The sequence below is a fragment of the Caenorhabditis briggsae genome, assembly GCF_000004555.2.
Source record: "Caenorhabditis briggsae complete genome, chrIII, whole genome shotgun sequence".
Taxonomy (NCBI): Eukaryota; Metazoa; Nematoda; class Chromadorea; order Rhabditida; family Rhabditidae; genus Caenorhabditis; species Caenorhabditis briggsae.
The window spans coordinates 6,839,141-6,866,735 of record NC_013490.2 but is presented as its reverse complement, the minus strand read 5'-3'; the positions used below and the strand labels follow the sequence as shown (position 1 = coordinate 6,866,735).

Below are 27,595 nucleotides of genomic sequence, written 5' to 3'. Positions count from 1 at the left end.
CTATAGATGACGTTTTGAACTTTTAGTGCGAATTCGCACGAAACAGTTGGTGGCACCAATTTTCATGAAGCAGATGGTACTAGACGGCATCAAAGAATCCGAAGCTGTGAAAAAACGCAGAGTTCTAATTAGGTGACGGTCTTTAATTGGGCTCGGATTGCTTGCGGTTAGGCTATGGCTATCAATCCATCCTTTCGGACCCAAAATATGAGAATCATTTAAAAAAAAAGAGCAAAAAAATTGTTTTTGACAATGGAGTCGTTTGAGAAAAGATGTCATAAAAAATGTGGTTAGACTTGGATTACCTTCATAAAAACTATACGAAAGTTATGCTCATAAAAAAGTTAGTAATGCTAGGAGTATACTGTAGAACAGGGATCTCAGAAAACTGAGCTTGGATGCTGGCTGATAAGGGCTGATGCTTCTAGAAATGGAATATTTTAAGGTTGGAAAATCTCGAGAAGGGAAAAAATGGGGTAGAACGAAACGTTCAGACTGAAGGAATGATGGCTGTGTGTTGTGGGACCGGGGAGAGAAGATTGAGGCCCTTTTGGCTACACGCAATTACAGCCACAATTCACTACTTCTCTCTCTCTCTCTCTCTTTATCCTTCTCTCTATACCTACACCCAGCAATTAGCTACAATATAGGGCGGGGTCCCCTCAGGCACACTCTGAAAGATAATTGGGCTAAATTATACCTCAACCATTTTTCTCCCCTCTCTCAACTGCCCCGGCACTTTTCCCCCCGCGTCCAACAAATAATTGTTTCCCTCATCTCAAAAATTTGATAGGGGGTCGTTTTCGGAGGTTACCTGAAAGTATGAGATGATTTTTCAGTGATAACAGATTTCCAGGTGTTCCTTAGCACTTGATGCTCCTCCCTTCAACAATGGGGTACTGTGTCCAATAAGAATCGCAAGCCCCGCCCCTCTCGGACGTACCGCCCACCCGTTTTGGGGTGTCTCTCCATCCATCCCGTCCTCTCTCCGTACGTCTTCTTTTCTTCCTTTCGATGGCTGTGTTGTGCTATGTGCCTCAACTGGCCAACTGCATCCCATCATCATCATCAGCCACTTCTCCTTCTGAATTTCATCTGAATCTCCTTTCGTCGTGTTCTACTTCTTCTTCTGAATCTTCTACCTCCTCCCTTATTATCCTAATTCGTACCTTTCTTCTTTTTTTCGTCGTTCGCTATTTTCTTCCATTTTTTGTCCGCTCAAATTTTAGGTAATTGTATCACTCTCCTTCTCTTCAATTCTGTAATTGTAAATTGGCGTTGATAATTGATGGGGAAAGTATCCGGGGGCGTGAGACACAACCACTTCCAATTATGTTGTTAAGTAATACGTCGTTTAATTATAGCCTATATCCGAGAGTCTTGAGCATGTACTATCGAAAACCTATCATCAGACAGCTCAAACTTTTAGCAAGTACAGTTGTTGAAATGTGATTAATGTGATAAGCATGATAAAAATCACGAGTTGCCAAAACCAGAAGAAAAACTTCTAAAGTCTTCCATACGTTGGTGATAACTGTCCTTTTCTAATCAGGCTTCTTCTTCCCCGGTTCATATAGGTCAAACTGTTCGTATCCCAAACGTGGCCGCGTGGCGCAATGGATAACGCGTCTGCCTACGGAGCAGAAGATTGTAGGTTCGAATCCTGCCGTGGTCGAAAGGTTTTGTTTAACTCGACAGTTGTGGTTTCAAACATTACCTTTTACTTTCCATGAGTAATGTGTACCACCTGCGAGTGATTGTGTTTAATGACATTTTCCTTCTACTGCTCCTCTGTTTAAATATCAAGGCCAAGTCGTCATGAATCATGGCTTTTTGGTGCTTCGTAAGGTTTTTGCAAGCAAAAACCAAATCGTGAGAACCATGACCTTTTTTGGATAGCGACCTTTACTGTTTTGTGAGAATCTGAGAGTTTTCTGAAGTTTCTAGTTTCTCAACTTCTTCCGTCATTTAACTGTTTATTCTCAATCTTTCCATTCTCTCTTCTATGGGACTTTCAAAATTTCAAAAATTGCAATTTTTGGTTTTCAGATGGAGTCATCAAAACAGTTTGATTTTAATGGATCAGAATTCTACACGCAGTCAGCAGAAGGGACTCCGAATGGTGCTCAACCAACCAACCTTTCTCCGTATTACCCGTTCCCATTCCCTGGAGGAGCAGGTTCTGTGGCAGGGACAATGTACGGTACACCACAAGGCGGATATGGAATGTACGCGCCTGGTCCAGGAAGTTCACCTGAAGGTAAGTGTCAACGAACTGGACAACTCTTATCATTGTAACTAGACACTCAACACAAGAAGCGCGCGCGTCTTTAGTTTCATATGTTCCTATCCAATTGAGAGGAAATGTGGCCGCGTGGCGCAATGGATAACGCTTCTGCCTACGGAGCAGAAGATTGTAGGTTCGAATCCTGCCGTGGTGGAAACTCTTTTTTACTGTTGTTTCTCTGAATTTGCATTGACGTCAGCTGAAAAAGGTGATCTTATTTTGATCAACTCGCTCGGTATTTCAACATCTGGAGAAGTGATAAACAATTCTAGAAGATCACGTCACATCATTTCTAGTTTACTTAGCTTACTAGCAGAAGACGTCAATCTACTGTCTAACTTTGGCGCATTGTAGCCGATTCCTTTCTTATTCTGGATTTCTGTTCTGACTCTGACTTCAAAATATCCAGGTCACTACAAAATGGGAGATCCAGATTCGGGTATGATTTGAGATGCCAAACCAGAAGCATCTTTTCAAAGACGTCATACGGCGACGAAAGTTGTCCCTCATCTAGAATTCTAGATTTGGGTTATTTTTAAAAATAGAATGAAATTTCAGAATCATCCCAATACACAGAGACGACAACGACGAAAATCGTGGAAGGGTGTGAAGCAAAATACAATCAGAAGGGAAAGAAAATGAGGAAACCACGAACGATTTACAACACCGCACAGCTTCAGATGCTTCAGAAAAAGTGAGATTATGAGATGAAAAAGTGCTAATTAAGCAAATAAATTAAAATTTCAGATTCGACAAAACTCAATACTTGGCACTTCCGGATAGAGCCGCGCTGGCTGCCGAATTGGGATTATCACAAACTCAGGTAAGCAAAATGGGAGGTTATGGAAATCTATTGTGGTAAACAGAATACAATTTGTTTACTGATCCCTCTATAGCTTCATCCTCTCCCCCTTTAAATCCGACTTTTCGGCGTATCAATGACCTTGTGTGACCGTTTGGGGTCTAAGCATTGCACACCATCAGGTAATAATCCAGTCGTAATACACCTAATCCTTCTTCTCCTTCCTCCGATTCTTCACACGTGTCTCTTCAATTCGCTCATAAAAACAGTCTCATTAACTGTTCTTCTTTTTCAAATGTATGTCTTGAGAAGGTCGCCTCCTAACTTTTAGATACGCGCTATTGAGTTTAAGAATTGAGAAAGAAATTTCAGGAGATGTGCCAACATGTGTGACGTGGCATCTTCTTTTTAATTGATATTTTCTGAATTCGCGAATCCCTTGGGAGCTTTTCTCTCGGTCTCTCGTTCTCGAGAAGTCTCTAACTGGGTAATTACGGAAAGTTCGCATATATGGCTAGCGGAAGAGAAAAGGCTAGAAGCTGAATTTTCTAACAAAAACATTAATTTCTTATATATTTTGTCTGAAATAACAAAGAAGAAAACGAAGACGACGAAGGCACGCGCGCAGGTGTCAGATTGTTATCGGAACGGAAACAGCATGGATCCTTGAGAGAGGGTCTATCAATCATACCGTAACCATGAAACATGTGTCTTCGAGGCAGAGATGGTATCTGAAGTCCACGGAAGTCATGAGTGATTGACAAGTGTATCCAGAAAATGGCACGGAATTGTCAAGGGTTTTGCAACTTTCTGGCTTTACAGATCTGCATGGATTTTCGCTTCTGATACCCTAAAACCTGTATTAGAAGAGCTCCTAGCTTTTAACTTTGACCTGATTTTTCTCGGCCTCTGTCGAAGATATGAAAAAGTGGTCAACTAACAAAATTTTTATCATAGCTTCATAAACATTTTATCAGTTGACATATTTGTGATAACTTTCACAGACATTGAGATAATTGAGCTCAAACTTGACAGTGTATGATGGGGTTCGGACTGGAATTGGGCCAGTATCTCTACACTTGACCTACTGGATCGATCTAACCTAGAACCACTTCTTTCTCCATTTTAATATATTCAGTTTTGTTTCTACAGTATCCTATGACTCTTTTTGCTGTCTCTCTGCCTCTACACCGGTTAGTTTATGAAAAGAGAGTGTGACCTCTATATAGGAATCCTATTCACTAGCGGAAGGCTAATTATCTTTTTCTCTGTCTTTTTTTCACGGATGTCACCACGGACACCACTGTGTATACATTGGGATAGGAGGAGAAAGAAGGCAAGGTTTTTCAAAATCGACGGATCGGAAACCAATTGAGTCGGAGGGAATGATCTAGGATGATGAGACGAGGGGGAGGATTTGTTAGTTTAGATAAAAACAACATAAATAAACAAAATGCTGATTACTGTAACCAAAATTGTTTTATTCTTCAGGTAAAAATCTGGTTCCAAAACCGGAGATCGAAACAGAAGAAGTCAAAGGGTGGTACGTCGGACCGTGCATCAGATGAGGACGATGATACGGAAGAGTCGAAGCCTGAAAGCTCACCGATGAGCGATTCGATGATGAATCAGGTGAGCAGTGAACGCCCACTTGGTTCTTCTTCCTCGATTAAATCCGAAATGAAAGAGGATTATGGAACGGTAAGGAGAGATTTGGAGGTTTTTCAAGAGAAAAAAACCTTAAATTGGAAACATTTTGACCAAAAAAAACTGAAGATGAGTTGCTGAATTTGGTAGTTATCTGTGTAATTTTGCGTTCGCTTATGTGTCGTGGTTTCAATTTGCAATTTTAAGTTCCTTGTCAATGATTACAGTAGCCAACAAGACATTAAAGAACTAAAAAGTGCTATACATCTAACATTTCGAAAAAATAATTGAGGCTTATTTCAATTCTAATAACATGGCAAACCTTGTACTTTCCAAAAGTTTAGAAAATCAAACTTCTCTCTTCCTCCCAACTGTTTTTCAAGAAAATGAAAGTTGGAATTTTGCAGGATAACTCAAGTCCACCAGTGAATCACCCAACTCCAAATGGTCCAATGATGCCTGACTGGACGATTCCATCTCACATCCCAACACCTTCAAGCCAACATCTTCCACCAGTCAGCACGATTCCATCAATGGCTCCAGTTGTTGCAATTCATGGATACGATATCAAATATGAAGATAAGCACCATGTAGTAAATCCATATGATATGCCACTGCCGGCTTATCCTTCTTACTATTTCCAACCTGCATATCAGCAGTACTAACCTCTTCTTCCTCTTTTAGTTTGTATTTTCCCTTTTGACCCATTTTGGATTGTTTCAGATCTCCTTGGATCTTTTTTGAAAAACCATATACCTGTGTGCTCCTCCTCTCCCAAGTTTCAGATGTGTATTGTGATTTGAATTGGTATTGCGGGACCAAGACTTTTTCGGAAACTGAAAACTGTCCAAAATCTGTAAGATGGACGCCTTTATAAAAATTTCCCGAATCAATCCCAACTCAAATCATAATATGCTGTTTTCTGTTCAAGTTTCTCCCTCTCTCTCTCTCTCTCAATCTTTTCGATTCCAAAATTCTTCTTTCATCCATTCTTCCCCCTAATCTTACGGTCTACCGGGTGCCCGTATACTTTTTGCTTGAACTCTTTTTTTCTCACAAAACTTACCTTCTTTCTATTTATTAAGTAGATTCTTCTTGTCATAATTCGTCTAATCTCGTCTCTTTTTTGCGTTTTAGTGAATTTAAAATTTTAATAAAAAATTCAAAAAATAAATTAAATTGAGTTGTTCTTGGAATCTTTGAAAATTGAAAGTTTTCAGAATGTACTGGAAAGCGAGGTTCCGCTTCTGGGGCTGATTCCAAATTGAAATTTCTACAGTATCAATATGTTACATAGATCGAGGAATTGAACCGCACTGCACAGTGTGCAGTGCACACGCTCCCACAGAACGAACTGCAAATTTAAATTTGATCTAATTTTCCGATCTACCATGCAAATCTCTGGTGTGGCATGTCTGGAGCATAATTTCAGCAAAAATGCGAAGTTGGGAGGATTTTTTATTCGAAAAAAGGTTTAATCGAAAGAATCAAATAGACATAAAATGAGGAAGGAATGATCGCGGTTCTTTTGAGCCATAGAACTCCTAAAAACTTTAAAAAATGAGAAAGGAGTTCCATTTTTCTGAATCGAACCTTGAAAATTTGCATTCTTCGGAATATTTTCTCCCGGAAAAACATCATACAGAATTCTATAACCATGAATTAATTTTTCTTAATCCTCAAACTCATCTTGAATCTTGAACATCTTGAACAAAATCAGATAAAAAATACTAAATTTTTGTTCCAGACCTGCCACACCAAATTTGTTCATGATATATCAAAATTGAATTTGCAGTTCGTATTCCTTCTGGGGGAGTACTGTAAAGAATAGTGGCCACCAAGTCTCTTCTCCTATATTTCAACATTTCTATTGTTTTCTCACTCCAAAATCTCCATAAATCACTTCACTGTTTTATTTTCCATCCTTCTCACCGCCATTCCATCGGCGGCACGCATTCATTTTTTCATCATTTTCATGATGATCGGCGGTTTTGAAAAGGAAACGGGCGCGACGGAACGGCGCCTGAATTACGGTGGGAATTCAGGGTGACCGACCTCCTCTCGTAGTGAAAAGAGAAAAGGTTTGAATTATTGGAAACAGAGAGCCAGATGACTAGAGGGAATACCGATACATACCGAACACCCGCCAATTTTCGATCTTCTTGGGGTCAGGATGATGAATAAAAGAACAATGAAAAAGAATAAGAAGAAACCGAAAAGGGAAACAGCGCCTTCTTATGTCCATTCGAGAAGAAAAGGGTCCGAAAAGTAATTATAACGTTGAGGTGGCGACTGCAAAACAAGTACAAAACAAGAAATTCCGAACGCTGAACTAGATAAAAGAATGGTATGTTTCAGTGGAAACGAGATAAGAGAAAAAATACCGTTTCAGATCTTCTATCAAACCTGAATTCTTCATTTTAATAGAACATTAATTAAACTTCATGCCAGGCATGCAAACTTTAGGCAAACGAACTTTATACCAGGTAGCACAATGACTCAATGAACCGTCATTGAGCATATTGTCCTAGGTTCCTTAAAAAGATACCAAACATGGAATTTCCTAGATTTTGAATATATATTTTACGGTATACATCAGACAATCCAAATGCCTTTAAGCAGATTTTCAATGTATTTACGTCTAATTTTGTTGAATATGGACTCTCCCACCAACGAGTACAGGAAGTAGTCAACAATAAAATAAGAACAACTTTCATTTCGGAGCAAAATTCTTGTTTTCGAAACATTTTCAGGAGTCTGAAGCTCGGCTGTCAAGTTTCTGATCATTTTGAAAATTCTGGAGGCTGTAAAACAGATCCAGAGTGAAAATTTTGCATCCACAGAATTTTTGGAAAGTTCCTAGTTTTTCAGCTATTTGCCGATTTCTGAAAGGTTTTTTTTTAAATTTTCAGCACTGATGCCGGTCATGAAGGGGGGGGGTCTTTCTGAAATCAAAAATTAAAAGTGTTTTCAAAAATTCTGTGAATGCAAAGTTTTCACTCTAGGTCTGTTTAACAATCTCCAAAATTTATTAAGTGTTTGGAAACATAAAAGCCAAGCTCCAGATTCTTGAAAATGCTCAAAATTGGAAAAATAAAGGTCGTGAGCGGATATCTTGTTCAAGTTTTCTTAAAGGTGCAAGAGTGAACTGAATTATCGTTTGAGCCTATTTGAAATATTTCTTCTATTTTCTCATTTTTTCGACAATTTTCATCGTTTCTTCAATGATTTTCATGATTTTAATTCATTTTATTTTGATTTACCGCGAAAAATCGTCGAAAAAGTTAAGAAAACAAGTTTTTAAATAGGCTTAAAAGATTTGAAAGTTTGAGAGAAATTTGACAAAATATCCGCTCTTAAACCTTTCTTTCAGACAATGATAATTGATTGTGATTCTGTCAGATCGACTCTTATAATTAAGACATAATCGATTCATTTGAATAAATGATGAACTTTCATTGAGCTTGTAAAGCAGTATTTTTTAAAGCAGGCAGTATTTTGTTGTCAGCATTTGAAGAATTTCTCAAAAATGTTATTACGGTCGAGTGTTTCCCTTGACAAGCATCGTCAAACCATCACGGTACTCGGCCTTACACTCTTCCTTGATTAGCTGCAATTTTAAATGTTATTTGGGAGAAGATGGAGAGTGATGTGAAAATATTTTGTTTCAAAAGGGGTCACCGATACATTGACAACTAACCTGGGTCAGTGGTTTTCCGAATAGAACCTGGAATTCGTGTTCAATGAGCACCAAATCATTTTCTGATCTCGACACCAAAATACGAATCAGATCCTTGTCACGGGTTCCCATTCCCTGAAAATGCGAAAAATTGTTATTAGTTTTAAACAGAGCTTCTTCACCTTGGTTGCCAAATGAATGGAATTCGCCAAGAATCTTGGTTTATTTCGAGAAGTCTCAATCAAAGAAAGAATCAGATTCTTGAAATCTCCACTCAATTCCTTCTCAGCAAGCTTTTGGAATTCTTTTCCAGACTGTCTTTCCACTTCTTCAATCACTTTTTGAGCATGTGCTCCGTTGGCGATGGCAAAGATTTTGAAGGCTTCAAACTTCTCAACTCCAGACTTTTTATCAAAGCTTTTCAGAATTTGAGCAGCATGGTTTCCCACTTTGAATGTATCCGCAAATCCAGATTCTTCTCGTTTCGCTTGCAGAATGATGATTAGAAGACGTCGGAAGTCTCCAGAAGTATCGGCAGAAATGGCATCTTCCAAAGACTTTCCATAAGTCATGAAGTAGGTGTTCCTGGAATTACAACAATCGATTTATTTGAAGATGATGATTTTTACTTACTTGGTTGCTTCGATTTCTTCATTGGTTCTAGTTGTAAGAATTTCAATAAGGTTCTTCTCATTAGTTCCAAGTCCTTTGACCGCTCTATTCAATTCCGTCACATCGAGTTTAGTTGGAGTTCGGAGAAGAGCAGCTAGAAAATCTTCGAAATCTCCTGAGAATGCCTTTTTGATTTCTTCTTCGAGATCTTTTCCGTAACGAGTTTTGTAGGGTGTTCGAATCTGTAAAAATAGCCAATTTAGATTTTTTCTGTTTCAGTAATGTACCATTTGACGTTGAGTGTTGTTCACAGAAATCAAAATCTCCAGAATTTTCAGCTTCTCTTTGTTTCTCAAAGCCTTCTCGAGATGCTCAGCAGCCATCACCTGAAGGTTCGGACTTTTGAATAGTTTACAAACTTAAACTCACTTCATCAAAATATGGCTTGAAATGAATTTTAGCAGTTGCCATGTTTGTTGCTTTTGGGTGTAAATCACTGAAAATTCAATTTGTTTGAATTAGGAAATCTTTCCGAAGAAGTACAGCAAAAGAAAATGTGAAAATTGATACATAAATTTCATAAGAACAAAAAATTTAATGGACAATTCTTGGAAATACCGTAAAACCTGTAATAGAAGGGCCCTTTGAGCGCAATTATCTCAATTCTTATGCAAGGTATCAAAAATTTGCCAACTGATAAAATAACTCTAATAAAATGCTTAACAATTTATCAGTTAAAAATTTTAAATATCTTTGACAGGAACCAAGATAAATTGGATCGAAGTTAAAGTTGAAGTTAGGCCCCTTCTATTACAGTTTTTACGTTACTTTGTGTGAATGGGTTTGGAACTTTTTAGAGGATCACATTTCCAATAATATCGATACTTTGGAAGATAATTATTTCAACAACTAGGCAAACGAAATACTGAAAAAAGTAAAGGTTTCAAAACGGTTTTTACTTTCCAAAACTATTCATCTATGATGTCCCAAATAAGGCAGACATGTTTTTTTAAACTGTCAACCATACTTGATAGTTTGAGAGACACCAGAAAAAATGACTCATTTCTCTGTCTTTCTGAACTGTTTTATTTGTGGACAAAAAAGATGGGTGGGAGTGGTTTTGGAATCTCAAAAAGAAAAATAAAAAAAGAGAAGAGAGATGAGTCAGAAAACATTTACATTGTGAAATTGAATATTTTTGATACATATCAATTAGGAAAGAAAAAAACTGAATAGGGAGAACATTTTCTATGTTGTGAAAGGTGTTTCTAATCGAATTTCGATACGAAAAACTTGTGAAATACCAAACGAAAAACTTCGGTGGTGACCAGATCATCATTTTCGTGTTGATCGAACGGCTGAATTGAGTGAAGTTGGCAGGAGATTTTGAAAGAGAAAGTGAGGATTCGGGGAGGAGGAGAGAACGAATTCAATTGGAAATTGTTGTTGAGTAGAACGATGATGTTGGTTGGTCAGGATGCTATTGGAAATGTGGATGTATACTTATTAAGAGGATTTTGCGTCGCATGGGTGGCTAACTTCGGTAAAGGTGAGGAACTGGATCAACAATTTTTAAAGCAAGGAAGACACTTCAAAACTGTTGGTTCAGCAATAAAAATAGTAATCAACAGTCAATTTTAGTCAGAAAATTATTTTGGATTGCAAAGGTATAAGAACGAAGAATAATGTTTTGCCCGATTAATTTACAGGGTGTGCCAAAATTATTGCAACACATTCAAAGTGCTGTAACTTCTCTGAAAATAATCGAATAGACTTGACAAGCATCATCCTCTTGTGTTCATTTTGGTGCGTGCCAGCAAATGCCGATTTGCACTTCTGGATGCGTACCAGATTGTTATTCGCCGACCGAGTTCTTGTCTTTTGAACATGAATTGGGGTTAGTCCGAGCTTACTTTTGGCAATTGTACTGACTCACTTACTGCTCATTTGAAGCTCATTTTTCCATAATTTTGTTCGAAATTCGACAAACTCGTTCTCTGACGGCCTTGATTCCGAGAGCTTTTCCGATGCTGTTTGGGCCCACCCCTTTTATGGCCACCGACGAGAGTGTCTAGGTGTATAGAACTGGTCACCATTCGTGTAAAAGTCAACCTAACGAGTTGAAATGTTTGGAAATAAAGCAATCAAGACATGCTGAAAATAATACGTACAGAATGATTGCTCTAAAAATTATACAGCACCCACCAGCTCGCACTAAACTTTGGTTGCTATAATTTTGGCGCACCTTGTACATTCTGCAAATAGTACTAAATCATTTGTGATCCTATACAAAACCGTATTTTTCAATGTACTTTTGGCCATTTCAACCATTTTCTGGTGACTGGAGCTCGGCTTTCAAGTTTCCGACTATTTTGAAAATTCTGGAAGGTGTAAAACAGATCTAGATTGAAGACTTTGTATTCGCAAATTTTTTGAATTTTTTTTAATTTTTGATTCCGGAAAGACAACCATTCTTGACCAGTATTAGTACTGTACACGTGAAAAAAACAAGGGTCTTCAGAAATCGGCTCATAGCTGAAAAACTAGGAATTTCCAAAAAGTTCTGTGAAAGCAAATTCTTCAATCTAGGTCTGTTTGAAACTTTCCTAAATTTTCAAAGTAATCGGAAACATGAAAGCCGGGCTTCAGACTCCTGAAAAGGGTAAAAAAACTGAAAATAAACTGACCGGTATTTTTATCCATTTTTCGGTAACCGATGATCAAATTCATCGAAGAGCAATACTACAAAATCATATTTTTGAGCTTTCAAAAAAGTTGAAAAGGTTAAAACAAACTGCTCGATGTCTCGAATGTTAACTAAACAATACTAGAGTTGTCTTCTCACTTTTTCTATCCAAAATTTGGATTCCAAATAAACTCATTGAAAACTTTATAATAAAAAAATTGCTGCGAAAGAAGAATGTGTTTGTAAATAAGAGAAAAAGAAAACTTATGATGGGGAAAAGTTCAAACAAATAGGCAAACGATGGGGGATAGAATGATGGTTTGTTTAAAATTCTTGAGTTTTCCTTGTTTGGTTTTAGGGTAAATATTGGGAAAATTGAGATGAAAAGGCAGGACAAGTCCCCCACTTATACAGGGGGCAGAGAGTGTCCACAGTGCATTGCAGGTTCTTACGTCCACCCATGTTTAGGGTCATAACTTGAGAGCTGTTAAAGGTACTGGCCTAATTTTTTGAAAATCGGATTCGAGACAACAAATTACATCTAGTGGACAATGTTTGTGATGAGACCTTAAAAACTACCCGAGTTATCTGGAAAAGTCTGAAAATATGCCTTTTGCAACCGTTGCAAGTTTATACGTCCGCTCCAAAGATCAGTTGATCACGACCTCCAGCGAAGACGGAGGTCTCCAATTTTGATTCTTCCTTCTTGGAAACGGGCTTGGAAAAGAGAAAAATGAAATGGAAGATGTAAAAAAGGGATTTATTTTAAAAAATTTAAAATATAGATATTCCTGAACATATAAACAAAAATTATGAAAAATGACAAGTTTCAAAAGTGTACTGATTAGCCAGACTTTCGTCTGTTGATCCCTTTCGCCACGTAGAGGCTCAGTACATGAAAGGGAAAATGGGTTTTCACCGGTGGGGAAAACACCAACACAAAACCCCTGTCTCCGAGGAGACAGTTTTCTAATTTTCAGTAGTTCTTTTTCACTGCTAAAAAGCTATACGATCGCTATTTATTGTTTTTGTTCATTTGTTTCTTTTTTCTTCGATTGGGTCTTTTGCAAATGGGGGACGTTCAGTGAAAATAAATTCACCTAGCCATGAACCACCAAACATGGCGACCCTTAGGGCCTTTTATAACTTTTTTCGCATCCGACCAATCGAAGGAAAAAAGCAAATGAAACAATAAACAGCTTACGCAGGGAGCTTCAGAGCAGTCAAAAAGTGCTAGTGAAAATTATCAAACTAATTCAAAAATTGAGGTTTCCCAAAGGACTGTTTTTTTTCAATACGTGGAATTTTTTCAACGTGGACAGAGGCAGGGGGCGTAACCTAATATTGATTGATTTAAAGGTTTATTGCGTAACATGTGAAAAGTTAAAAAGAGAACTCGAAAATTGAAAGTAGATTTCCCATTAAAAAAAGTGAAAAAATAAGGACGAACGAGTAAAAACTAGGTTGAACAGCGCCGAAGGCGCACCATCTGTTGTTTTATTTATTGGGCAATTATCTCGGTTCCTATAAAAGATACTCGAAATTTATCAACTAATAAAATGTTAGTGGTATAAACGGTGATATTTTTTCAAATACTTTTTTAGAATGAAAAACATTCCTGCTAAGGTTATTTTGGTAGATCATGTTAAGCTTTAACACCTTCCCCCAGTTGGATACGATGCACTTTTGAAAGAAATTGAGACTACGTACTTTGTGATTGTCGATAGGTGCCGGAGCTGGGACCATGATTGCTCTTCTGATGTCTGGATCATCTTTGAGACATCTCTAACCCGTCCACTTGATGACTTCAAGTTTCAGCTCCTGGTTGATACCATTACATAACTACAAAGAGTTTAAAACGACAGTACTGGTAGAGGGTTGGGATCTAGAGGGCAGAATTTATGCTGATTCTGTTTTTTTCCGTTAATTTTCGAGCAAAAAAAATTTTGAACACGGAAACTCATCACAATATTTCCTGATTTACATAATTTTTCTGAAAAGCACTGAAATTAGGCCAGCGATTCAACCACATAGGAACAGACAGTAAACCTCATAAAGCATGAAAATACACCGTAGAGATCGCCACCCATAACTTTTAACTTCGAGCCAATTTATTTCGGTTCCTGTAAAAGATATCAAAAAGTGCTCAACTGACAAAATATTTTTGATATTATGATAAACAGTTTATTAATTGAGACTTATCTTATATCTTTCACATAAATCGAGATAATTGAGCTTAAAGTTGACGGTTTGGGTGGGCTTCTATTAGAGGAAATACGGTGGAAGTTCCATAGCGTTTCTAGGTTACATAGACATCTCTAAAGAAATTGTAACTTCGATTTTCCGTGAACTCGATCTAGATGTGAGACGTTCCAAACAACACAGCGGTTATGACAAAGTGTCAGCTGAGCCCTGGAAGGCAACTCATTGTGATAGGCATCATGGATTTTCCTTTTGAATATGTGGAACGAATTTGTGATTATCCTAGTTTTGACCATCATCAAGTGGTTTGTCCAGATTCTCAGATAATAATGTAAAAATAGTTTTAGTCGAAACAAGTTCAAGACAAGAGTGTCGATCCTAAATCTAGAGAATACGTTATCTCAGAAGAAGAAGAATTGAGTGGAGAAGCAGCTCGAGCTGATGTTGTTGACGAGAAAGAAAAGGCATTGATTGAAGAGATCAGAAGATTAGAATCCAAACGAAAACCTCTAAAGGTTCCTGTCTCTTCGGGTTGCTCTTCTTCTGATTCTGAAAATTGGGATTCTGTTGGAGATACTTCTGATACAGATGTAATTGATGGGATATTTCCAAACGATGATATGAGAATGAAAAAGTTCAAGTAACCTATTTAACAAATTGATTTAGCAAAACCCACTTTTTTTCCAGAATCATGCGCACTTGTTGTTGTACGGATTCAGAACGCAACTCCAATACAGACCAGACAATCTCGACGTCTTCTTCCTCTACTTCGACGTCTTCTGAAGATGACGTTCAAGTTACTGAAGAACAAACGACGTCAATTGTGAAGGATAAATATGTGTCTTCTGATGAGACAACGTCTTCTTCAGATGATGAAATGGATATTGATGATGAAATTGAATACTGGGAAGATGTATTGCAAAAAATGGAGAAAGCAGAAGATAGAAGAGGGGCTAAAATACCCGATGATGATTCTGAAGAAGATTCTGATGATGACCTGGATAGCATGTTTGACGACACAAAATCGCAAACAAAAACCAGCACCAATTCCTGCGAGGCTACTGCTATGGAGCCAACATCTGTTCAACCATCAACACCTTTATCATCAGATTCCTCTACGACTTCAGCATCTTCAGAAATAATCTTAACTGATTCTCTGATCATTTCTTCCTCTGATCCTGATATGGATGTCAATGAGAATGACTTGGAAAAATTCAACTGGCAATCAGACGATTTGTATGAATCATCCGATACGGATTCTGAAATTGAAAGAGGTTTGGATCAATTGGATCAAGCTATGCTTGCTGTTGAATCCACATTCTCAAATGCAGCTGTCCTTGGTGAGAATACTCAGTTCATGAATGAAGTTAGTTGGTTTTTTCGAATTCGAACTTTTGAATTGAATCTTTTAGAAGCTTCTACACTTCCAAGTCACCTTGCCAGAAATATTGGAAACCAAGAAAAGATACGAAATGATGGAAGAACAAGGACAAAAAGCAATCACAGATGTTTATTTTTCAGGAAGACTTTTTCTAAAAAATCTTTTAAAATTTAGATATCAAAACAACTTTGGCTGGTTCAACAACTTGGTTCTGGATGCATGCATTCGGCAAAATTAGTGAATAGAAAGAATCCGGAACATTTACAGTTGCAGAAAAATTTAGATGTAGGTTATTTTATTTCGATATTCATAAAATATTAATTTGAATTCAGAAGGAAAGAAGACTTCTTTATGAGTTGGCTCCAGAACTTTCAAAGCCTTCCCATATTGCAAGACTAGTGGATGCAGGATTTGATAGTGACTTCAAATATTTGATTTATGAAGATTTGGGAATGGATTTATTGACTCTTTGTGAGGAATTTGGACCAGAATTGAACTCTGCTACCGTATTTCTAATCACACATTTTTCCTTCAATGCAATTAAGGAACTTCATTCTTTTGATGTGATTCAATGTGATATCCGTCCATCTTCCTTCAGTGTTCTCCAGCATCCTTTCAATGTTAAAATTACCGATTACTCGAGATGTATCAAGAAAAAGTTAGTTTCTTTTTAGGCTTTTGTATATTCAGATATTTACAGACCTCCAATGAAAACACCTGATGACGTCAAACCAGATTCATTCACTCCAAGAGTTTTCCACAGAAAAGACGCGGAATTCGATCAGTTTGTTGATTTCGAAGCATGGATTTATACGGTGAACAGAAAGTTTATTAGGCTGACCCCAAATTGAGAATTTTTAGATGGTTTACTTATTCACTTCAACTCGTCTTCCGTGGTTCCAAGATCCCGAAAATATGTTGGAAATGAAAGAACATTTATTCAATGATCCAAGTGATTTTGTCTATGATGGATGTTCTGAAGCTGTTCCCATGGCTGCTACTCTCATTGCTAATAACAAAATGTCATATGAGACATTCTTGGAAAACATGAGTACGTTCTAATGAGCGAATTTATTTATAAATTTTCAATTTTCAGACCTGTTTTTCTCTGTAGACGTAATGCAGTACCCGGATAAATGCCAACCAAGACTTTGGAGTTTGAAAGAATTGGAGGGAATAAAAAAGAATGGAAATTTGGAATCTGACGAAGAGAATGAAATTGAGCTGATTGAAAGTCATTGGAATCCTGCGGATGAATCAGTTTCAGAAGAAGATTCAGATGCGGATGAAAAATCGAAGAATGGAAAAGAAGAGACGGCGAAAAGATCAAAGATGGAGAAGAAAAAGACATCACTGAAGGAAGATAAAACTCAACAAATGTCAATGACAATGTCTGAAGTTTCGAACACTGAGCAATGGTCAGAAGCAAGTTCTACAAATGAGAAGAGAAGCAAGCCGGAAAAGAAAAATAGTGGACCTCAAAAGAGATCTCCACCGAAAAGAGGAGTCGCTGGTCAATGGATGATGATGGAGCCAACTTCTACCGAGCAGATGTCCATGCCTTCGAACATGCCAAGATGCAAGATTCAGAACTCCGATGAGCCAATTTCAAAACCGGAAAAAAAGAAAAAGAAAGAAAACGCTGTGAGTTTGGTTGTTGTATTTAACGCTTTTGATATAATATTTTTAGAAAACCCCTCCACCTGTCGCTGTAAATATAAAGGAGAAAAAACGGCCACTTGTTACTCGAGAGTTTTTGTATGAAATGCAAAAAGATATCAATGAAACTGATTTTTCAATTTCATCTGAATCATCTGCCACTTCATTTTCCTCTTGGACGTCTTCATCTTGGACTTCTGATGACGATGGTGATGTGAAAAAGGTCTACAAATGGAGCCAGAAATCAGATGGACAGTCGGATGTTGATTTCTTTGAAGATTTGAATTCAGAAGAGGTGGAAACCCATAACAAATATGAAGATCTACGTGCACTATGCTACAAAGGTAAGAATTTTTAAAACAAAATTTCAAAGACAGTTTTTTTTTTCAGAAAGAATTTATGAGAAGAATAACTCGGACATCGAACCGCTTTCTGATATTGATAGCGATGAAAAAGAAGCGCTCGTCAACGAAATAGAAAAACAAATTGATCCTAAAAAACGGGAGGAAGCTCAGTTGAAGGAGAAAACTCAAGATGAACCGGTTTCCGGAAAATCTCCGAACTGAAAACTTCGTATTAAATTAAATGAAGATTTTCTTGTAGATATTCGACTCAATTTCAACAAAACTTTAGAGGAATCAACGAACTTTGCAAAACTCCGCTAAAGCTTTCAGTTTTGTTTCGCACAAAAGATAGCAAAACTTTTTGAAAAGCTTAGAAATTAAATACTTCAGAATTACCTTTCTGACCCCCAATGGTCATGTCTGTCTTACTGAACATTTATACGTCTTGCTTCACAAAAGTGTTCATAACTTTATAAAATGTTAGAGAAAGAAAAAAAGAATTGTAAATTCATGTCACAGGGAATGTATGAGAATATGAGAGATACATGAAATTAGTGAAACTTAAGAAATATTGGGACTATTGTTCATTCGTCGTTACTCCCGACCGCCCCACAGACGGTTCTACACCTTCCAGCCGAAAACTTATTTCCCGAAGAGTTGAAAAAAATTAGATGTAGATCTGTCTGTTGCAGTCGGGGTGTTGGCGAATGGACAATACAATAAAATCGAGGAATGGAAAAAATATGTGCATGTTATTATTCTTCCCAGAACTCGGCGGCATCAAAGCTCGATATTTCTGAAGTGGAGACTTCGCTAGAACTGATTGGATTGCATGATTTCTCTGAAAGTAAAAAATTAGCTCGATGAAATCAAGAATTGAAATGTTTACCTTCTGCAAGTACCTCGGCGAATGGCTCAAAATCTTCTTCTTCTCTCAACTTTTCGAGAAGCTCATTGAATTCGTCGCATTTTGATTTCTCAACAAACACAGAACGAATAATGCTGAGTTCGTTCACAAGCAACTATAAAAAGAAAAATGATAATCCGGAAACTTATTGACAAATGGCACCTGGAAGAATCCACTGATTGCTCCGTTTGGATGGAATTTACAAGTGTTCGATATCATCTCGAGCATCTTCGAGCATATACGACTTGCTCCACCATCTTCTTCAATTTCCGATTGAAGTTCTTCTTTTCTTGATATCTTCTTGGCTCCAGATGTATTAAACTTCTTCTTTTTCTTTTGACTTGGTCCCTCCTCAGATTCTTCAACCACTTCTGTTTTTACTTTCTTATCAGTCCATTCAGATATCATAGCTTGTAAATCTTCTGGCTCTACAGTAACCCTTTCTCTTTTCGTTTTCTGAACTGGTTGAAGATTGAATTCGCGGCTGAGTCTTTGGAACATCTCTGGGCATTCCGCCTCTACTTTTCGCTTTGGTGCCATTATATCGTTTAGAATTTCGTTTTTTCGAATTGAATGATTTTCCATTGAATCTGAAAAATATAGCTTTTGGAATGTTCTATTTTTATTAGTTACCATCTGGATGAAGCACCAAGCTTTTAATGAAGTGACACTGCATTTGCAGTTTTGGGTCACTCATGCCACCTTCAATAAGAGACGAGCTGGAAATGTTTGGCTCATTATAAATCACTTTCTTCACAACCCACATTTCACTTTCTGGCAACTGCATCTTATCAATCAAATCATCGACTGCCGACAGTTGAGCAACTGAATTTTTCATTATAATTGATTTTTAATTTTTCCAAGATTCCTACCTGTTGGCTTATTCGTATCTTCCTCATCTTCGTCGAATGTGAATTTTGGGAACTTCAACGTTCTCATATCGTCAGAAAATGGGAGTTTCACAGATCTCAAGTAATAAACACCAGTTTCAGCATCCCTATGTGGCAGAAGAGCCACTAGTTGAACTTGAGATGTCGCATGAAATGTGTAACGACAGATGCCAGCAACTCTCATGTCGAACATTGCTCGAATTAGAGCAACCGCTGCTTTTGTAGCACCAGATTTTGGTGAATTGAGTGAGGGAAGAACTGTTTTAGCACTGGCTTCCATGAGATATGAATCGAGAATCTGGAATTTATTAATCGAATCAATTTTGAAAAGGAAATGTTGAACCTTACATTTGCTCTTTTAGTAAACTGTATGAGCTTCAGCACCCCTCCTGTTTGTCCTTCGTTGAAATTGTGGTCGTTGTACTTCTCCTTCAGATAATCTTGATCCATCATTATCACGGACTTTCCAAAGTTGTAACCTTAAAAACTCGATTATTTTATTTTAGAAACAACTATTCACCATGCTTCGTCTTAATCTTTTCAACAGGTTTGAGATTTTTGGCGGCTCCTTTCGCCACAAACTTTGGAGTCTCATCGTCAACCGAATCAGTGACCGGATTCTGAGTTTCAACATGCATTTGTTCCATACGAACCATTTCGTTTCCTTCAGCATCTGCATTTTTGAATTTCAGCAGAGCGGTGGACTTCTCAGACTTCACGGCGAACGTTACGGGAAGACGAACGCCAGGAGCAATCTGGAAAATTTATTATTAACAAGATACCACTTTTGTGGATTGTTTCTTACCTCCCACATTTTGTTGTACTTTCTCTCGGACTTCTGGCGCGCTTGGTAGGTGGAAAGTTGCATGGAAACGTTTCTAGAAATCAGCTATGAACATTAAAGCTATGCCACACAACTCACTCAAACGAGTATGTGCGTCCTCCCAATTGGTCTACTAGTTCCGAAATTCGTGATGCTGGATACTCTGGGTTCTCCGGAATACCGCTGAAAAACTTTGGTGGTTTTTGAACCATAAAATGAATATGTATCACATTATCATCAGGTCTGCATTACACTCCGTGATAGCATTAACCAGCAGATCGTAGTTTTCCTGCCTGATATTCTCATTCATACCGTTGGTCAGCACAATTAAGGTGATACCAGAGGGGTTCGATACCAATTCGAGACGCTCTTTCAGAATAGCTACAGCTGCGAGGACTCCTTTGAAAACTGGAAGACTAACTTTAATTTTGGCAAAATAAATAATCCCATTACAATTCGGGTCCGAAAATGATCCATCACTAGTATTTTGTTTCAATTCGGTAAGAAGGAATCTCAGATGATCGAATTGAGCCGGAACGAATTCCTCGTTGTGCACAACCACCCCTTTGAATGTTTCTTTTCCCAGTTTTGTAATGAATTTTGAATCCAAATTATAAGCCATGACACAGAAGTTTTCTGCATCCTCAGAAAAGATCTGAAATTTTGAAATTAGACATTCGAATCTTCAAGTAATTTACTTTTCGAGAAATAATAGAATTTGCTGTGTGAACAGCATTTTCAAAGTCTGTTTTCTCGTTGTTCGAGCTCCTCATGTTCATGTTGACGCCCGCGTCAATCAGCATTACGGTAATTCCTGTAGAAGACTTCTTTGGAGGCATCTCCTGAAAGTTGCAAGCTTTAATTTTAAGTTATTTCAAATGTTGCGAAACAGTTGAAAAGACGGGGTTTCACAGGTGTAAATGATGTAAATATGCCGTTTTGATAAATAATGGAAAGTTTTCGTACGCAAACACAAACAATTGTGAAACCTTCAAGAGTAGGTTTCTGCTTGAAATGAATTAATAAAAATTGCTTTTGTTCTATTCATGCGTTCAGATATTCTTCGCTCAGACAGCTGAAACTTAATCTCTTAAATATTTCAAATTATTTAAATATATATTTCAAACGGAACGTCTTTCTGGCGTCTGGCGCCAAACTCCGCCCCTTTTCCATTGCGCGTATGTTATAGCGCATGCAGAGAGACACCATCACGCGCTATTGCAGAATTTCAGAGATCGATCACATTTTTCAACGACTTTCGCTCTTTTCGCCTGAATTTCGTTATTTGGTGTACTTGTCCACTTCCATAGTGTAGCACACGTCGACTTAAAACAATGTTTTGAAATAGTCTGACCTCAATAATTTTTCAATAAAGCTTTTGTATTCCAGAATGACAGATACCGCTGATCAGGATTTCGAACTTGTGGACGGGGCTGAGCGAAAATCAAGCACCTCCGATAGTTTCGAAGCTGTCGATGATAAGAAAACAGGTAAGAATCGCAAAACTAGCAAGTCAAATAAATTAACAGGGAACTCAGAATTTCAGATAGCCAATCGGTCAGTGAGGATGAAGTAGATCAAACCTTGCAAGACGTCGATAAGGAAACTGAAGAAGAAGAGGAACCTAAACTTCCATTTGTTGATCAATCGATCAAAGATGACGCTGAACGAAAACCGGAGAAAGACGGAGAGCAGCTAGTGGAGGAAGCATTGAACGCACCAATTCGTCCAGATCAGGAACAATTCTATACTGCAGAATCGTCAAATAGAGCGATTACACTTCTCATTGCTTTTTCTGCTATGATGTTCACCGTTCCCCTCCTTGTTATGGCTACTCTTTACTATAACGTTTTTATTGGTGAGTTTGAAGAACCGTTTTTGGAGGTTTGTTCAAATTTCAAACGTTCAGATCACTTCCATCTGCCACCAGCGGAAGCAATGCTGTATTCTGGAATCTGTGCTGCTGTTGTTGTCATCCTAATTGCAGCTGCCTTCTGTTATGTCGCCTGGAAAGAAGAAAAAGACGCGGAAGACAAATTGAAAGCCGAGAAAAAGAAAGAATAACTATTCCACTAAATACCGCTTTCTTGTTTATTTTAATAATTCACTTTTTTTGAACCTCATAAGCCTTATTGTGATCAGAACGATTCATTCGATTGGTTAGAATCCTTGCCGGATAGCTTGTACATAAAACCGACCTAGTTGCTTTTTCTGATATATTTTCTTATGAAAAACGCGTCTTTATCGCTTTACTTTTACCTTCTCTCGTGTTACTCATCGTTTTTTGTTTTTGACTTTTTGTTCGGCTGCAACAACTCGGGATATCCGGGGAACCACAATTTGTTGATATTCTATTCCTTACTATTAGAGTTGTAGCCAATGGGTAAGATTTTTCTAGTTTCTTTATTCTCACCATATAAAACCCGTGGATATACCGAGTTGTTTGCAGTGAAATGGCCACTCCTTCCAACGTTCCCCCACCACCATCGACTATGGCGACTCTGTTCCCGAACTTCCGCGATCAGGAAGTACAATCGGCAGTCAAGAATCTTCTCACTTATAGTCTTGTTATTCTGATTGTCCCACTCGCTTCCATGTTCCTTCTCAAACAGTACTTCTTTGAAGGTACATATCTTTCTAATTATGTATCATTCATTGCCAAAATTTTATTTCTGAATTATTCTAACATCATCTTGTTCAACTTTCTTCCTCTGATGTGTTGTATTTCAGCTCTCCTCGGGTTTGCGGCGAACGACGCTTTGACCTATTCCGCGATCATTGCCGTCATTCTCGTCCACGTAGTTCTGGGTATTTGGTTATTGGCTGCCACCAAGCAAGAGGATCGCAAGAAGCGCGAAAACAAACAGGACTAGACATGCAAGCCGATGCACATGGTTCTCTGAAAATTTTCATCTCACTTCTCAATTTCATGCCTTATTTTGTCCACCAGTCCACTTTCTATTTTTATTCCGAAATCAAAAATATTGACGTAATAAATCTAAGTTATTCCACATCTAATCCCGTCCGTGCGATTCTATTCTCAATGAAACGATTCCAGATGAGCCAGTTTATTTGGGATTCGGAGCCGAAGTCAAGGTTGATGATCTTTACCGACTCCATTCGAAGTTCCTTCCACTTGGAAAGATCGGTGGAAAACCGTCGTGGTTGAATCCAAAACACTTGCCAAAGTCGACCGATCTGTTATGCAAGGTGAGCCGGATTCAACCTATTCAGAATTGTCGACAAATTTCAGGTTTGCGAAAAGCCAATGTGCTTCCTGATGCAAGTGTGTGCAAACGGCGGTGAAAACGATCCACCTCACGCATTTCATCGAACTCTCTTCCTCTTTGTGTGTCGGAATCCAGCATGCTCCCGTCTGAATGATGCATCCAATCTGAAAGCGTTCAGATGTCAATTGCCACGCACAAATGACTTTTACTCTTTCGATGGTCCAATGAACCCTGATTTCGGCGATGCTCCAGATCCACGAGCAATCACAGATGGACCTGGAATGTGTCAAATTTGTGGGTGTGCAGCTGCCAAAAAGTGTGGAAAATGCCAAGTCGCAAGATACTGTTCCCAAGCTCATCAAGTTGTCGATTGGCCAACTCACAAGCTCGAATGTGCTCAAGCTGCTACTGATGGTTTTATTGCCGAGAAGCTTCAGAATCCTCGAAACGCATTTGTCTTCAAAGAGTTTGAGGTGGGAATCGATCAAGAATATATGCCAGCAAATCTTTTCGATGGAATCAGTGACGATGAAGATGACGATGACGATGAAGAGGGTAATCAAGAAGATGAAACAGAAGAAGAAAAGAAGGCAAGGATGAAAGAGTTCGAGAAATTTGTGAAAGAAAACAGAGACGTAAGTGGAATTTGAAGCTAATTAGTTAGCGATCATCGGTTACAGAAAAACGTTGATATGACTAAGGAAGACTTAGATGCAGCAACATCGGAACAGCCAAAAGATCTCGACTTTGACAAATTCAATCGACTCGTTAACTTGAACCCAGAACAAATTGTCAGATACAAAAGACACGGTCTTCCTCTGCGTGCAACTGGTCGCTCGGAACTCCCAGAAGTCGTTGAGCCTTGTGAAAATTGCGGAGCACCACGTCGTTTTGAAATGCAATTGATGCCTCATCTCCTATCTCTCATTGACGTTGACGCTATTGGTTAGTTAACACATTTACCACGAAATACAACTTTGATTTTTAGGCCAGAGTATTGATTGGGCTTCGGTTTACATATACACGTGCTCAGCCAGCTGTCAAATCACTGACAATGGATACGCACAAGAATTCATATTCAAACAAGATTTCGTCTGAATATGTTCTTTGTTTCTATTCTAACCATTTTGTTTCCTGTTGTTGTCTTGTTAATTTTTTGTGTTTCTCAATGAACTTTGTTATTGAATTTTTTAGAGATTGATGAAAGCTTTTCGCATGGTGATAATCACCTAATATCGCTGAATTTGTCTCAAATAAATACCATAATCTAAATTCTGTGTGCAGATGGAAACTAGCCTGAAAAATGTAGAAGAGAAAGAGGGCGTTGGTCAGGAGAATGAAGATGACGAGCTGGCAAGTTCTAACTTATATGAAGAATCGATGGCGGAAATTACTTTCAACGAAACAAGAGCCGATGGTACTGGAGGACATGATTCTGACCCATTCGATCGAAGCGGAGAGTATGATGAAGATGTCAATTTAGAAGCTCCTCCACCAACTACTCCGGACATTCCGGAAGTTTCTACAGATGTTTTGATTTCTCTACGAAATCGTATTATTCATTCAGAAGCCACAACTGATGTTAGAAATCCATTCGAAGATACTGATCAGACTAAGACAGATGAACCCAGCGTAACTTCCAATCATTAGGGCTTGTTATCACTTTCTATGCTTTAATTAAATATATGGAGAAAACCCCCCTTTCAAATCTAAGTCATGATTCTTATCTCCTTTATTTTCATTACATGAACTTTATTATTCTTATTTTTTATTCGACCTTATCAAAGCTTGCACAGAATCAGTTTTCTGAGAAGAAGCATCAGTGCAATGAACATCTGCCTTCTTTTTACGCCGACGTATTCTGAACATATTGGCAATGGCTGCTCGTCTTGTTATTTTGTCTTCATCGTCGGCTTCTTTCAAAGTTCTGAAAAGAAAACTTTCAATTTAGAAGCGTTTCAAGTAGCTATCACCGGCTGATAGTTTTCAAAGACTCTAGAACAAGTTGCTCTTTCAATCTTTGATAACCAAGAAAACTTGATTTTCCAATAAACAGACTCAAAAGTGTTGCCGTAACAGAAATGCTTGTGTACCAAAATATATTGTCCCTTGGATGCTGAAATTAATTATTCTACAACAGTTAAACTCTGATGGAAAGTCATACAAATTCGCCACTCGCGTAGTCATTGTCATCTGAAAGACAAAATTATTTCGAATGAATACATAATAGAGATCTCACCCCAAATTTTCTCCCAGTTGCGTCCAAAACACTCGGGCCCTTTACAGCATGATAACTCAGTGACGAAAGTCAGCTTCCTATAGGTTACTGTAGTTATGGTGGTTTCGGTGAAATCGTTTTCAATCTTGCTGCAACCTCTATAAACAGAAAACATTGAATTCTAAAATTAGAGCAAAAGATACTTGGCCAATGAAAAATAGTCTTCTAGTATCACTTTATGAATCCCTGTCGGTTTGAAAAAGTCGAAAAAGGCTGGTCTGATTTCCCCAAAATCAGGAATGCAAGCAAATAAATGACCTAGTTTTGGTACTTTTATTTTGGCACAAGAGTAATCAGGGAGAAGACAATCTGTCCAGTACTGCAATTCTTTCATTTTTTGGAATATTTTTTTAAAACTCCTACCTCAGTACTGTTATCAGGGGAACTTTTTACAGAATCATGATAATCTTGAAAACTGATCGGCTTTCTACTTAATGGACATTTATATTCTATTCTGAATTTTTTAAAATAATTTTTAGTTTTTAACCCAAATCTGACTCACACACTATCCGTATATTTTATTGTTTCACTTGTGCAGAAAATACCAAAATACCAGAAAAGAAACTTTAAGGAAAACCGAAACGTTGGCATTACATTGAAGATTAGGAAATTAATTATGTTGTCTAAAACACATGGCTATGATTTGGAAAGCAGGAGTTTTTGCCATCCACGTTGTTGCCTTTTTTCCTAGATTTTGACAGCTGCTGATTTTTGGTTATTTTGTATTGTTTCAATTAAAATGGAATCAAATTCAAATGAATCTGGAAGTCATACAAGTAAATCAGAGAAGACCGCCGCGCCAGAGGTCTGCAAAAAATGGGCGGAGCTAGTTTTCAGAGTTTATGAGTGAGTGAAAATTCGATAAAAAAATTTTCGTTTGATTTTAGAAGAATGATTCATTCATCTGAAGTCTCATTCTTTATATCTGCTCCACAAGTGATCTCTTGTCTCGGATTCATTTTGGGAGTTTGCAAGCATAATACAGATGGTTTAGTCCTTGAATTACAGGGTGGAAATGAAAAGCACGATGTAGTTTATCAGTTACAAAAAATACAAGAGAATACAATTCTAGGTCGACTTTTTGGTGGATCATACAATGAAATTTGCTCATAAATGGAGTGGAGAACTACGAACTCTTCTGACACCTGGACATTATCATCGAGCCAGACGAGTTTATGCTCATCCGAAATTTGTGCATCCTCATACGGAAAACACATTTCAGGTTTTTAGTTTTCTTCTATTTTTTCAGAAACTGGGAAAACAATTTTTTAGTATCATCGTTTCTTTCGAGTAGAAGAAAAAATTTTCGAAGGTCCAGATGAAGTGCTGAGTTGGGTGGCACGTATTTTGAAGGTACGACCCAACTATTCTTTATTCTTTCAGACAACTTTTGGGGTTTCAGACAAACATTCCATTTTCTCACAGAATATTGAACACTTGGGCTTGGGAGCAATCGAGTATAGATCGTATGAAACAACAAAGAACAGTTGACGATATTAGTACAAAAGTTAGAGCAAAAAAGAAGAAATCTGAAGAAGGCGTTCTTCCAAAAAAGGCTTCATTACTTCCAATGATTCCACCCAACAATCCATCGGTTCGATCCAAAAAAGCCGTCTCTGAAGAAGATAAAAAATCACCGATTCTGGTGTGGATGAGTCATGCGGTGGTTGAAGTTCCAGATGAGTTTTTTGATGGAGAGAAAGTTTATACGTGGAACGACAAAGAATATCTGAAGATTCATGGGTCACCAGCAGAACGAATTCGGGTCAGGAGAGGAAATTTCGGTAAGGATTACTGTAGTTTTTCCAGCGAAATTTGTTGTGTTCAGACTTCAACACACTCATGATTCCGACCCAAAATCGTCAATTGGTGATGCTGATCTTCTACGATTATGATTCGAAACTATGTTCGCTGGAAGCAATGCGTCTCTTTGTTACTAACTATTTCGATACAAAAGGACCTAGTATTGTCTACAAAAAACAAGAAACAGTGAGTATAATGCTTTTAGAAATCAGAGCTGTGGACGCTTGTAGGCGTGGCCAACGATTCCCGTATTGTCTATTCAAAATAATCGCGCGGGTGAACGAGTAAAAAAACGTGTAGAGTCTCCAAACCTGTAGAGGCGCTGTAGAGACGCAGACATTTTTACTCGTTCACTCGCGCGATTA

The 27,595-nt window shown here is 37.9% G+C and overlaps 11 protein-coding genes and 2 non-coding genes across 13 annotated transcripts in view; 8 read left to right on the top strand and 5 right to left on the bottom strand.

Moving 5' to 3' along the window:
• CBG25966 lies at positions 1-66 on the bottom strand (the record flags this gene model as incomplete). The annotated part of the gene is made up of 1 exon (XM_045243944.1): positions 1-66. One exon carries the CDS (start codon positions 64-66, stop codon positions 1-3), a length of 66 nt encoding a protein of 21 aa, XP_045100055.1.
• A 1,536-nt stretch (positions 67-1,602) lies between these two features.
• On the top strand, positions 1,603-1,675 carry CBG28805. Its single transcript has one exon. It is a non-coding gene (tRNA).
• Positions 1,676-2,049: 374 nt separating this feature from the next.
• Cbr-ceh-43 lies at positions 2,050-5,401 on the top strand (the record flags this gene model as incomplete). Its single annotated transcript, XM_002642070.1, has 5 exons — positions 2,050-2,260; positions 2,846-2,981; positions 3,035-3,110; positions 4,581-4,790; positions 5,144-5,401. 5 exons carry the CDS (start codon positions 2,050-2,052, stop codon positions 5,399-5,401), a joined length of 891 nt encoding a protein of 296 aa, XP_002642116.1.
• CBG28354 lies at positions 2,369-2,441 on the top strand. Its single transcript has one exon. It is a non-coding gene (tRNA).
• A 2,870-nt stretch (positions 5,402-8,271) lies between the features above and the next one.
• On the bottom strand, positions 8,272-9,498 carry Cbr-nex-3 (the record flags this gene model as incomplete). The annotated part of the gene is made up of 6 exons (XM_002642071.1): positions 8,272-8,346; positions 8,437-8,550; positions 8,598-9,000; positions 9,049-9,269; positions 9,315-9,413; positions 9,457-9,498. 6 exons carry the CDS (start codon positions 9,496-9,498, stop codon positions 8,272-8,274), a joined length of 954 nt encoding a protein of 317 aa, XP_002642117.1.
• A 4,605-nt stretch (positions 9,499-14,103) lies between these two features.
• On the top strand, positions 14,104-17,521 carry CBG18064 (the record flags this gene model as incomplete). The annotated part of the gene is made up of 11 exons (XM_045243943.1): positions 14,104-14,220; positions 14,263-14,555; positions 14,603-15,281; positions 15,328-15,423; positions 15,471-15,581; positions 15,629-15,954; positions 15,997-16,111; positions 16,158-16,347; positions 16,393-16,940; positions 16,987-17,299; positions 17,346-17,521. 11 exons carry the CDS (start codon positions 14,104-14,106, stop codon positions 17,519-17,521), a joined length of 2,964 nt encoding a protein of 987 aa, XP_045096378.1.
• Positions 17,522-18,054: 533 nt separating this feature from the next.
• On the bottom strand, positions 18,055-20,758 carry Cbr-cku-80 (the record flags this gene model as incomplete). The annotated part of the gene is made up of 12 exons (XM_045243942.1): positions 18,055-18,140; positions 18,189-18,321; positions 18,369-18,809; positions 18,840-18,876; positions 18,971-19,031; positions 19,079-19,394; positions 19,445-19,575; positions 19,617-19,851; positions 19,902-19,974; positions 20,019-20,102; positions 20,150-20,574; positions 20,618-20,758. The coding sequence occupies 12 exons, from the start codon at positions 20,756-20,758 to the stop codon at positions 18,055-18,057; spliced, it is 2,163 nt and encodes a 720-aa protein (XP_045096379.1).
• Positions 20,759-21,309: 551 nt separating this feature from the next.
• On the top strand, positions 21,310-21,983 carry CBG18066 (the record flags this gene model as incomplete). Its single annotated transcript, XM_002642074.1, has 3 exons — positions 21,310-21,409; positions 21,466-21,777; positions 21,829-21,983. 3 exons carry the CDS (start codon positions 21,310-21,312, stop codon positions 21,981-21,983), a joined length of 567 nt encoding a protein of 188 aa, XP_002642120.1.
• A 428-nt stretch (positions 21,984-22,411) lies between these two features.
• On the top strand, positions 22,412-24,247 carry CBG18067 (the record flags this gene model as incomplete). Its single annotated transcript, XM_002642075.2, has 7 exons — positions 22,412-22,544; positions 22,650-22,727; positions 22,793-22,945; positions 22,978-23,129; positions 23,173-23,784; positions 23,830-24,094; positions 24,138-24,247. The coding sequence occupies 7 exons, from the start codon at positions 22,412-22,414 to the stop codon at positions 24,245-24,247; spliced, it is 1,503 nt and encodes a 500-aa protein (XP_002642121.2).
• Positions 24,248-24,433: 186 nt separating this feature from the next.
• CBG18068 lies at positions 24,434-24,799 on the top strand (the record flags this gene model as incomplete). Its single annotated transcript, XM_002642076.1, has 1 exon — positions 24,434-24,799. The coding sequence occupies one exon, from the start codon at positions 24,434-24,436 to the stop codon at positions 24,797-24,799; it is 366 nt and encodes a 121-aa protein (XP_002642122.1).
• A 111-nt stretch (positions 24,800-24,910) lies between these two features.
• Positions 24,911-25,542, bottom strand: CBG25967 (the record flags this gene model as incomplete). Its single annotated transcript, XM_045243941.1, has 4 exons — positions 24,911-25,076; positions 25,123-25,265; positions 25,314-25,342; positions 25,389-25,542. The coding sequence occupies 4 exons, from the start codon at positions 25,540-25,542 to the stop codon at positions 24,911-24,913; spliced, it is 492 nt and encodes a 163-aa protein (XP_045100056.1).
• Positions 25,543-25,925: 383 nt separating this feature from the next.
• On the bottom strand, positions 25,926-26,018 carry CBG25968 (the record flags this gene model as incomplete). The annotated part of the gene is made up of 1 exon (XM_045243940.1): positions 25,926-26,018. The coding sequence occupies one exon, from the start codon at positions 26,016-26,018 to the stop codon at positions 25,926-25,928; it is 93 nt and encodes a 30-aa protein (XP_045100057.1).
• A 148-nt stretch (positions 26,019-26,166) lies between these two features.
• The window catches only part of CBG18070, a gene marked incomplete at both ends in the record, with an annotated part of 2,389 nt that continues 960 nt past the window's right edge, over positions 26,167-27,595 (top strand). The window contains 6 exons of the mRNA XM_045243938.1: positions 26,167-26,273; positions 26,315-26,456; positions 26,500-26,649; positions 26,700-26,780; positions 26,830-27,211; positions 27,256-27,416. Of these exons, the coding sequence (XP_045096380.1) occupies positions 26,167-26,273; positions 26,315-26,456; positions 26,500-26,649; positions 26,700-26,780; positions 26,830-27,211; positions 27,256-27,416 (1,023 nt within the window). The remainder of the gene's footprint in view (positions 26,274-26,314; positions 26,457-26,499; positions 26,650-26,699; positions 26,781-26,829; positions 27,212-27,255; positions 27,417-27,595) is intronic.